Source organism: Lycium barbarum, chromosome 3 (assembly GCF_019175385.1).
Source record: "Lycium barbarum isolate Lr01 chromosome 3, ASM1917538v2, whole genome shotgun sequence".
Lineage (NCBI taxonomy): Eukaryota > Viridiplantae > Streptophyta > Magnoliopsida > Solanales > Solanaceae > Lycium > Lycium barbarum.
Window position 1 is genome coordinate 124,088,427 of NC_083339.1, and position 10,633 is coordinate 124,099,059.

At 36.2% G+C, this 10,633-nt stretch overlaps 1 protein-coding gene across 4 annotated transcripts in view; it reads right to left on the reverse strand.

The window, feature by feature from the left end:
- Window positions 1-1,590: 1,590 nt before the first annotated feature.
- LOC132632231 (probable GTP diphosphokinase RSH2, chloroplastic) overlaps window positions 1,591-10,633 on the reverse strand; it is a 10,174-nt gene continuing 1,131 nt past the window's right edge. The window contains exons 2-19 of one of the 4 annotated variants that reach the window (XR_009579293.1): window positions 9,446-9,504; window positions 9,232-9,363; window positions 8,900-9,040; window positions 8,360-8,416; window positions 7,599-7,693; window positions 7,261-7,393; window positions 6,993-7,172; window positions 6,153-6,343; window positions 5,984-6,050; window positions 5,632-5,765; window positions 5,295-5,361; window positions 5,114-5,176; window positions 4,720-4,964; window positions 4,509-4,638; window positions 3,361-3,453; window positions 2,886-3,089; window positions 2,285-2,809; window positions 2,041-2,178 (exon numbers count right to left, since the gene is read on the reverse strand). Coding sequence is in view for 3 of the 4 variants with exons in the window: in XM_060348076.1 (XP_060204059.1) it covers window positions 1,888-2,178; window positions 2,886-3,089; window positions 3,361-3,453; window positions 4,509-4,638; window positions 4,720-4,964; window positions 5,114-5,176; window positions 5,295-5,361; window positions 5,632-5,765; window positions 5,984-6,050; window positions 6,153-6,343; window positions 6,993-7,172; window positions 7,261-7,393; window positions 7,599-7,693; window positions 8,360-8,416; window positions 8,900-9,040; window positions 9,232-9,363; window positions 9,446-9,504 (2,282 nt within the window). In the remaining variant the exon portion in view is untranslated. Of the gene's footprint in view, window positions 2,179-2,284; window positions 2,810-2,885; window positions 3,090-3,360; window positions 3,454-4,508; window positions 4,639-4,719; window positions 4,965-5,113; window positions 5,177-5,294; window positions 5,362-5,631; window positions 5,766-5,983; window positions 6,051-6,152; window positions 6,344-6,992; window positions 7,173-7,260; window positions 7,394-7,598; window positions 7,694-8,359; window positions 8,417-8,899; window positions 9,041-9,231; window positions 9,368-9,445; window positions 9,505-10,633 lie in introns of those variants that run through there. The other 3 variants (XM_060348076.1, XM_060348077.1, XM_060348079.1) reach the window with 3 other exon arrangements.

Below are 10,633 nucleotides of genomic sequence, written 5' to 3' on the forward strand. Positions count from 1 at the left end.
TGTTTCTGATTATATCTTTTGGTTCATAACTCCGGTCAAATCTGAGCGTTCATTAAATATTTGAAACAAACTAAAAGCATACAATTTGCTTAACTTAAAGGACAAGAACTGCTTGGAATACATTTAAAGTACTATTTTTAAACCACCTACATACATAATATATCATTTCAAGCTCTACCTTTTACATAAAATTGTATCAGTAAGATTAACCTCTGAATCTGAGATCACTACTTATATATTTTGTAGTGATCGTAATTTTTAAGAATATTATGTTGGCTTCCTAAGACCCTAGTTAATAACCTATTTGGCCAAACTTCTAAAATTATTTTATTTTGAAAAGTACTTTTAGTAAAAAACAGTTTGTGTTTGACCAATTAATTTGAAAATACTTTTGAGCAGCAACTAGTGTCTGGCTAAGCTTTTAGACAGTACTTCTAAGAATATTTTTCTCAAAAGTACTTTTGGGCATAAGCTATTTTTTTTTTAGCTTCTGAAAAACAGATTCTGCTACTCCTCAAAACATTTCACTTTTCTTAAAATAAGCACTTATTGAAAAAAATTAACACTTTTGAAAAAAAAAAAAAAGTTTGGCTAAACAGGCTATAAGAATATATCTTTGACCAATGAACTTACAAAATCCTTCAAATTGTATCTGATTAGATTCAGATATTGTAAATATTCCCTCATTTCCATTCATGTTCACTTCATCCTTATACACCAGGGACTGTCTATCCTTCCTTTTATATGCTGCTTTTCCCTCATGACAAGTGATTTAAAGAAAAGAAGTGAAGTGAGCTTCCCCAATACAAGCGAGCTAAGGGGCTTGAAGTTCGCCCTATACCAGAGACGTACTTTCCTCCTCCCTCAATCCTCGCACTAAGATTTAGAATGTGACGCATTACTCTCCTTAATTATAAAATATTTATCAAAGACGAATTCAAAATTTAATCGAGCATAGAGTATGACACCATTTTTGGAAACAAAAAATAGACTATGGCACCATCATTCCATCACTAATCCTTCAATAAAATGTGTTTCCATCCAACACAGGAAAAAGAGGGGGAAGAACGTGAAGATGGAAACAGTCGTCTGCCTTGGGATTAGACCCTTTTTTTTTTTTTTTTTAAACGAGAACAAAATATAAAGTGACCTAAAACAGTCCTTGTAAACCTCTCAAATGGGATCCTGGTTGAAGCTTTCATACTTTTCCGCCAAAAGCTCCAAAAAGAATTTCTATTTTCACATGATCGAGAAGCCTAATTGTAGTTTAGAAATTAAGGCATTGTTTGAAAAAACTGCTTAACAAAATTTCATTTGTTTGCGAAGTTTGAAAAAGAAAAAAAAAAAAAAAAAGAGTTACTCTTTTTCCAAATTATTTGAAAAGCAAATTTTATATGAACTTTATATAATGTTTAATAAACCCTTATATGTAATGCAAAAAAAAAAAAAAAAAGTCACTGCTTAATAAACTACTATTACAGAAGCATGTTTTATATATGAACTTTATATAATTTATCACAAACCTTTTTCTTTTCCGATCTTTATCTTTAAGCAATTGAAACAAAGGAAGTTAAGTGAAATCAGATGGCATGAACCAAAAAAAGTGTTTAGAATAACCTTTTTCCATTTTTTCCAAAGCGGTACAACGCTCGCCCTGTGTCAAGAATTTTTTTACATTTGAGCCTTAAAGTTGACAACAATATGTACAATTTGAAGAGCCACTCCGAGGCCCGACTATGAACAACAAATGGACTTTGCTCAGCAGCTAGTCACTGAATTACTCTGACCCAGGGCATAGAAATTCAATCTATTGCAAGCGCTTTTCCGCAACTGCAATGAATATACATGATGTACAGACTCTGCTTGATTGAACATAGCGAGACATATCTACATTCTGATCTCAACCACATCACCATCTTTCAACTTTGTATTGGGCACTACCAGCTGGCCATTTACTGAAACCAATTTCCCATCCAACCCTGCTCGCCTAGCAGCATCAGCAGCGGTGCTGCCAGTGCTCAGGCGCATAATGTCACCATTGGGCCAGCATACGATGACCACCTCGCCTAGCAAACCGGAGCTCGCTTCGTATGGTTTTGTAGCATACTCCACTCGCTGAAGACTTGCTTCAGAGCGCAGTTGCTTCTCCCATTGAAGCATTGTCCTCAGCAAATATACCTGTAGGTTTTCAAAATTGCAAGCTGAATTTATCAGCTAAATGAACCATTAAGAGTCATAAGAGGGACATGTTTAAGATTGAAGGATATAGGAATTGATAGATCACCTGAGGCTGAAAAGAAATACAAAGACAGGACCCACAAATGCTTTCTTATCAAGTTACTGTTTCATGTTCTACAATCTTCTCTTTTCCGTACTTTTAAAGTTCATGTTCTACAATCTTTAGTGACCTTACAGAACAGCTTTTAAGTATTATCAATCGAGTTAATCTACTACTTTGACGAATCAATCCGTCCTCTAGCTTTTCCCTCCTTTTCTTACCCAACCACCACATCGTTCGCTGACCGTGAAGCAAAACACTATCTTGTGACAACATCTACTCTCAAAGTGATAAAATAGGAAAAAGCAAAATAATAAGGGGAAAGCAAATGAATTTCCCACACATGCAACTTTTGGTGTCCTGACCACTGATCAGTGCCAGCAATAAATACTTCTGGATAACTAGTGATGCCCTTTGGTTAGCTTCTTCCCATACATTGGATGGACATTGATCAGAAAAACATGCCTAACGTCCATTTCACGGTTTAGTGGCTGACTTCATTCATCGTCACTGATGACATTATTATGTCTCCTGAGTATAAGATAAGAGCATAACAAGTTCCTCATATTGCTACTGAACTTTGGGCACATACTAGCAGTCAATATACCTTATTGTTGATGCCAGAGTCCCTTAATGTTGAATTAGAAGAGTTATAGCCCAGCTTATTCTCAAAACTTGGGTTAGATGTAACAGAAGCAACAGGTTTCCCCTCAAAGACGGCAGACATGATAGCCCAGTAATTATTTTCTTCCTCCTCAATCAATTCAATGATTTGGATGAAAGTTGGCAGAAGGCGCCCAAACTGGTCTTGCTGCATCAACAAAGTAATAGTTGTTACGGGATTCCAGCAAGATAAAGAGACATGTTAATTATTCAGCCTCAACTACTCCATACATCCCATTTTATGCGGCACAAATTGACTGCACACGGGTTTAATAAATTGACTTGTAATTTTGCTGATCCTAGTATAAAAACATATCCAAGCAGTACTTCAGGAAGCATCAAAGGAAAAACATCACATCACGGTTTAACTTTGAATTCTTAAAATTAAACTTCCATGCATCGTCTGAGGCTTCCCATACCTTGTGGTACATACCATCTTGACAAAGTGTATACTTTTCCAGGCAAGTGCACCAATCCCCATGTCCTGGTTCGAACCACCATTCATCAGATACCTGAAAAACCATGTTGTAATCCTAACGTTAAAAAATATGGCGATCTTAGGCACTAAGAGATAACTGATTTGCCTGCAAATTTTCTGATATGTCAAACAGATCTATATTGTAAACAGAAATTTGAAGAGATTGGAACTTGCATTACCATCATCATCGTCGTCATCATCATCATTATAATCATTATTGTTATGTTGTTGTTGATAAGTAATAGAAGAACTTATTATTTTTTCATGTATCCCTAAAATATATAGAGCCTGATCTATCGATTCTTAATCAAAGGGCTATTTTTTTTTCCCCTACATCCCTAAAATATATAGAATCTGATCTATCAATTCTTAAAAAGGGCTAATTAGGAACACTAGGTGTCGCTATATCAGGTGCAGATTGACTGGACTCAATTACATATTTTTACCAATACTCGTAATCTCTTTCTGTCAATTTTGTCTCTCCACCTTGTCTCAATTCTGATTGATTAGCTTCTTCCTCCTACTCCTGCTAACGGATTTTGATCTGCTGCCCAGTCTGCATTTGCATATGGATGCTAATGGCCTCCCCCATAATATCTCAATCTATGGGCACCGTGAAAATATCTATACTATCACCACAGATGTCAGAGAGCTAGCTATCAGGTAATTTAAAGAGACAAGATTGGTTTCACAATTCTTTTAGTATTTATCAAGCAGTCTGTTTTTAAGGTCAATGAAATATGAAAGAGGAAAAGTTCCAGGTAACAAACTTAAAAGACACTTTCATGATTAGTGTGGGTGATAGCTAGCTTATCAGGTTATACAAGAGATGGAATATAAGGGTTTCTTTTCATCCAGCCTAGATCAACTCACTCTCTTTTTTTTTTTTTAAGGTCAATGAATTGGAAAATGAGAAGCGGTTGAGATTTTACTAAGAGATGTGACTTATATTTCCATGGCAGAAACTTGCACCAAAACATGATAGGCCAAATAGACATGAGTGATCAGCCAACCATTCAGCACAGAACTTGCTAATTATAAGAATCATATTATTCTGACATGATAAGTCATAAAACCTCCAAAGAGTACCTTCTTATATAATCTTGCATAAGCTTCCCATCTTCTAGTTTGAGAAGAAGATTTTCTATCAGCTACTGCCTCAGAAGCTGCCAGACCGAAGCTTACAGCAACAAGCAATTCTCTTGCACCCTTGTCCACTCTGGTGAAAAACAAAATTATGCATGGTACAGGTAAATGAAAAGCATTTAAGATACATGTTATGAATTCGGTGATGATTTACCTCACAATAACTGCAGCAAGCAGGTGACCTGCTTCCACTCTGAGGACAGGATGTCCCACTTTCAACGAGCTATACTTATGTGATCCATCATCTTCTATAGAGCCTTGATCTTCAATATCTGTTGACAAATATGAGGGTGTAGTTGTTCCAGAACCAGTTACGCTGGTTTCCAAGGGCAGCTTATCTTCAGTTTCTTTATAAAGCCAATGCGCAGCAAGTCCATGTTCCGCACATTCATGCATCCTCTGAATATTCAAGATCAGCATTTTAGAGCTAGATAAAACATAACTATAATCACCACTCTACCGACTAACAAAAGTAAATAAAAGGGAAACACCAAAAAGGAGAGCGCATAACTATCAATGATCAACCAAAAGGTTTGAGGATGTAATACCTGGGTTCTTATTTGAATTTCCAGAGGTGAGTTGTCTGGGCCTTGTACTGCAGTGTGTAGGGACTGAGAACAGGAGGAGAATACAAGGTTGGAGAGCAGTTGAAACAGTGTTTATTCACAAAGATGGAAAATCTAAATTAATGAAACAAGTAAATCATTGAAGTAAATAAGAAGTTCAAACCTGGTAGCCACTTGGTTTTGGGTTAACAATGTAGTCATCAAACTCTCCATCAATAGGGGACCATAGCCTAAACATTTGAAAAACAGAATAGGTCAAGTTTGAACCTCTATAAGTACATGTATTGACATGCATACTCAGTTGAACTTGAGAAAGTTTAAGGGATATCTGAAAAGTAAATTAAAACAAGCAGATGACACGTATGCTGCTAATAAATGTACAGATTCCGCGAAGGGCAGAAATCATTTCCTTACTTTTTATGCCGTTGCTGCTCGCAGATCTAATTTCAGCTACATGTATAAAGGTGATATTAAACAAAAAATATCCAATGTATACAAACCTGTGCACAATGTTGAGAAGATTATAGCAACATTGAACTGCCTGGCTGTGTAATGCCCCATTCTTATCTCCGATAATAACCCTCAATGCACGGGCATCGTACACTTTGTTTATGCCAATTTCTTTCCTTTTCATCTGTGTCAAGTAAAATTAAAATGTATACATGACAAAGAAGCAATGCATGAGAAGATATCCGACTATGAAGCAGCAAAAAGAAGAAAGATGATCAACAAAGACCTCAGAGTCTTAGTAATTAAAGCATTGTTAGCACCACAATAGATTTTCTACTTTTCTGATAATTTGTAACAAGCAACAACTTTACATTATTGTACTTTATGAATTTATCCTTCTACCTTACTGTAAATACTAAACAAGCTTTTTAAGCGTCCAGATAATGTGACTTCCATCCCAGGCACATATCTGCAACATAAACCGATACACAAAGTTAAGAGCAATATGATAGGCCATGTGACCTTTTCTTTTATTCCAGATATATTACATTGATTTATGAGCAAAACATACGAGGTAGAAATGAATAATTCACGCTCCAAAGCCTCCTCGCAAATGACCAGAGATCCCAAGGCAAAAGCAGCATCCCTGACGACCTTTGGTGTTGTCTCCAAACTTGAATTTGCCACAAGCTTGTTGAAAAAGTCTGTACGCTTCTTTCTATCTAGTAAAAGATCAAACGGAAGTACAGCTTGCAAAAGAACCTGAAGATTGAGGATAGTTAGACTCAAATTTATTACTAGTTGTTATTAGTACTACAAAAGGAGGCATAAACACAGACCAAGGAACTACCTGCCCCAACCCACCCATAGAAACAGAGTGAGAGAAAACTGTTGGAGGAAAGAATAATACTGACATCCCCTGCCCATATAGGGGCAAAGGAAAAAGGTTCTGGGTAAAATTATCTTCTTCTTCTTCAAGTCAAATTATGAATCATTGACTGTGCAGGACCAGATAAGCAGAATTTACTATCAGGAAGTTACAAGTTCAGAAAAGACCATCAGCTTGTACTTTTAGCATAACACAATCTTGTAATGCTTCATCACCCACCTTTGGCGTCAGTTGGAAATGCTATTGATATTTTGCACCAGATATGCTTTGAAAAGATCCAATAAGAAGTTTCTTTTAACAAGTTATGCACAAAAAATGAGAGGGACAAGGCAAACACAATATCAACTAAACCAGAAGCATATGAGCTTATATGATATGGTGATTCTCTTAACAGAGTAAAGATCATTTGTCGATTGACCGGTAACAGATGGAACAAACCCAAATTATCAGTTAATTATCAATGCAATGCATCAATAACAAGTTTCAAGATAGACATGAAACTAAATTTCTAACTGTCTTCACCTTCATGCATATGTTTTGCTCATCAGTTTCTGAGGGTTCTTCATGCTCATCAGTCACACATTTCATTCTCTGGTGCAAAAGGGAGCTGGCTTTGCCATATATTTTTCTTGTGTTGCCTGTCCTGTTGGGATGGCTCCACATGGATGCTAGGTCAGCTCTCATGCGAAGAAATATTTGAGGCTGCATCATATACTCATGCTGTTACTAAATTTTTTCGCCTTCTCACATGACAGCATTTGCTGTATAAATGACTAAAACATGAGCACACCTGAAGCACTGCAAAGCATAGATCTTCAAGTTCAGCCTTTAATGCCCAAAGCCCCAATCTTGAAGCAAGTGAGCACCAAATAGCCAGTGTCTCCTGAGCAACAGCTTGAGCCTTGGCAGGAGGCAATGCATATCTAGAAGAGTTTCGATGAACAAATAATCAACCACATCAATATTAGTATCATGCTCCGGTGTTTAGGATGAAGGATTTGCAAAGATAGAGTAAGTTAGGAACTCCAATAAAAAGTTAACATGTCCCTAATTATCGAAATAAATTGGATAGCCACATCCACAATCAACTAATGAGACAAACTAAAACTATTGGTTCGAAGATTGTACATGGTTCTCATGTTGTGAAGACGGTCTGCTAGTTTGATAAGCACCACACGTGGATCATCAACCATGCCCAGTAGCATCACTCGTAAATTATTTGCCTGTAAACAAATATACATACAATGAAATAAGAATATAAAGCATAGTGCATACCTACTAACTTCAGGAATAAACAAAGCTTTCATGCTCTATCCACTACCATATATGATGTTAAAAGGAACAGTTCAAAGCCCTTTTTTTTGCTGCCTCGGAACTCAGAAGCCAAGACTCGTTTTATAACTTCAGATATAATACAGAGCTCAAAGTGAGAACACATATAAAATATGAGAAGAGATACATGTCATTTACTTACTGCCTTAAAAAAAAAAAAAAAAAAAAAAAAGGTGGACATTCATGGGCCCGTTTGGCTTAGCTTAAAAAAAAGCAGCTTATAAGCTGAAAACAGCTTATAAGCCAAAAAAAATAAGTTGGGGCTGGCCAGCCAAACACTCAAAAAAGCTGAAAACAGCTTATAGCTGTTTTCAGCAACTTATAAGCTAAGCCAAACGGGCTCCATATCTATTCATACATTCAGTTTTAGTAAAAAAAATAAAATCAATGAGAAGAGTATGCTGGTAGCAGGACTACTCTCAGAATACCAAACAACAGCATATTGCAAAAAAGATAGCACATTATTTCAGATTCTATGCAACGGTCAACTATCTTAACAACATGCAAGATGTCTACATATTAGACATTTTATATGATTTTAACGTGCATTCAAGTACCTCTTCATGGCTAAGTGCAGCTTGATTCACATTTAACCTGCGATGCCTCCTTAACAGCTGCATGGCAAATTTCACTTAAAAGTCAGAACAGATCAGAGAACCATGAAGAAGACAAGGAAGATGAAATCAACTGCTCCACCCAAATCACCAATTCTGTAGCAATTTCAGGGCGTCCATAATATATTATGTCCATTCGTCTAAAAGAAAAACTTTTTCTTTTACACTGTAGTCTATTTCAAAGATCATAAGTATTTACCGCATAAATACATTTTTTCACAGGAGTTGTCACTATCTCTTCTTTTGGATAACTTTCATTTAAATACAGTGATTCATTTCTAGTTCTGTACCCATTCCAAGTAATCTAGATACTATGGCTTCGAGGAACCACAATTTTCAGAATTAAATTGAGGCATATCATTGACTCATCAAGTTTTTTATTTACAATGTCCTGAGTTAAACTCATATCACCATTTCAAGCTATGACTGCAACCATGGTTGTAACTTAAAATCCTTCATTACTGATCATAGTGCATACAGTACCTGATTGATGAAACTTAACCTCGAAACACCTGCTACCAAATTTGCAACATCAGTGTCAAACTCTCTCTCTATAGTATCCAAACTTTCACCTGTATCATCAACCACATCATGGAGAATTCCAGCAACAACCGTATCGATGGCCTACAAAAATTTAGCAGTTATAATAAGCAAATGCACTTAGGAGACATACATAATGCAGTTCATGTATTACTTCCAACAAAAATTACGAGATAACAAGGAACCTAGCTAAAATATATGTAAATAGACACATAGACCTTCAAGTTATATGATATGTTCAACAAAGTACTGCCATTGGAAGGACAAAATTGTACCCTTTTCCCAGTTGATGGAACCAAGACAGCTACAATTTTTCCAGTGTGAATACAATGTGTTAAATACGGCTCTCCAGTTCTACGTAGCTGTCCATTGTGAGCTTTTCGTGCAAAAGCAATAGCCTTCTGCACCTGCCTTCACAGATTCAGAATTTAGTCGCACTATAGACAAATGTTTATTTGTCATCAACAAGTGCAAGTTGAGATGGTAAACCTTATCATCATTGAAAATGGGGTATCCGGTGACATCTACTCCATCCAATAAGAGTGATCCTGCAGAAGAATTACACTTACTTACTAACCCTTCTGGCGTATAATCTTTATCAGTTAAAAAGAAGTAAATGTGTAACTAAGTAAAAGCTAATATAATATCAAGTTCAATCCTGCAAAAAAGAGATAACTAAAGAAGCTTTCCGATCTCCTTTCAACATCTCAGGCACATATAATCCGTGCACTTCCAAATATAGAATGGAATATAAGACCTTTTTCATATGCTATAAATCATACACTTCAATGAATTCTATAGAGTTAATGTATTCTATAGAGGGAAAAAGTGCAGAACGTACATATTAGAAGCAAGAAAGTAAAGGAATAAGTAACTGCTCTTTTACTAGAGTAGTTGAACATGTAAGAAAATGCATAAAATCTAAGAATTGTCCGGGCAATAGTTCTAATGACAGTTGCAGTTTTCAGACCACAACACATGTAAAGGTTTGGGGAAAGCTCCCATTAAAAACTTCTCAAAGGAGAAAGCTCCATAGGCACTGCAAAAGGCATCCACTACAAAAGGTAGAAATAAGTAATTAACTTACAGATCTCTGCTACTGTAACTAGTATCCCTGAACTTAAAAGGTGTAATATAAATTGCTATACTTTCTCTAGTCTAACAGAACACATAAATTTAAAAAACAAAGAAATTCTTCTAAAATCCTACTGCAGTCAAAATTGCTTCTCTTAAACAAAAACTGCCGGCTTGTCACAGGGTCACTTACTTCTGACGGACCATTTACTTCTCCTGCAACTTTTCATAAAATAAAGAGATAATGGTCAACAACACACCTGAACTATCACTTTATCGCGAGTTATATACCCCAACTGTCAATTTTTCCCTTTTCCTACCTAAACCAGGGGCGGAGCTAGGTTGGGCCAAGGGGGTGCGAACCCCTTTCAGCAAAAAATTACACTAATATACAAGGTTAAAAATTATTTTTTATGTATATATAGCAGATGTTGAACCCCCTTGGCTCCTTCTTGTTTACTTCTTTATATTTTTGAACCCCCTTAGTAAAAGTCGAGCTCCATATAGTTCGAAATAATTGTTGTTCATAAAACACCTTGCCTCGGTTGTATGTAAACCACCCCCTCACCCCCTCTATCTGAAAAGTGGTAAAGAAGGACTCTT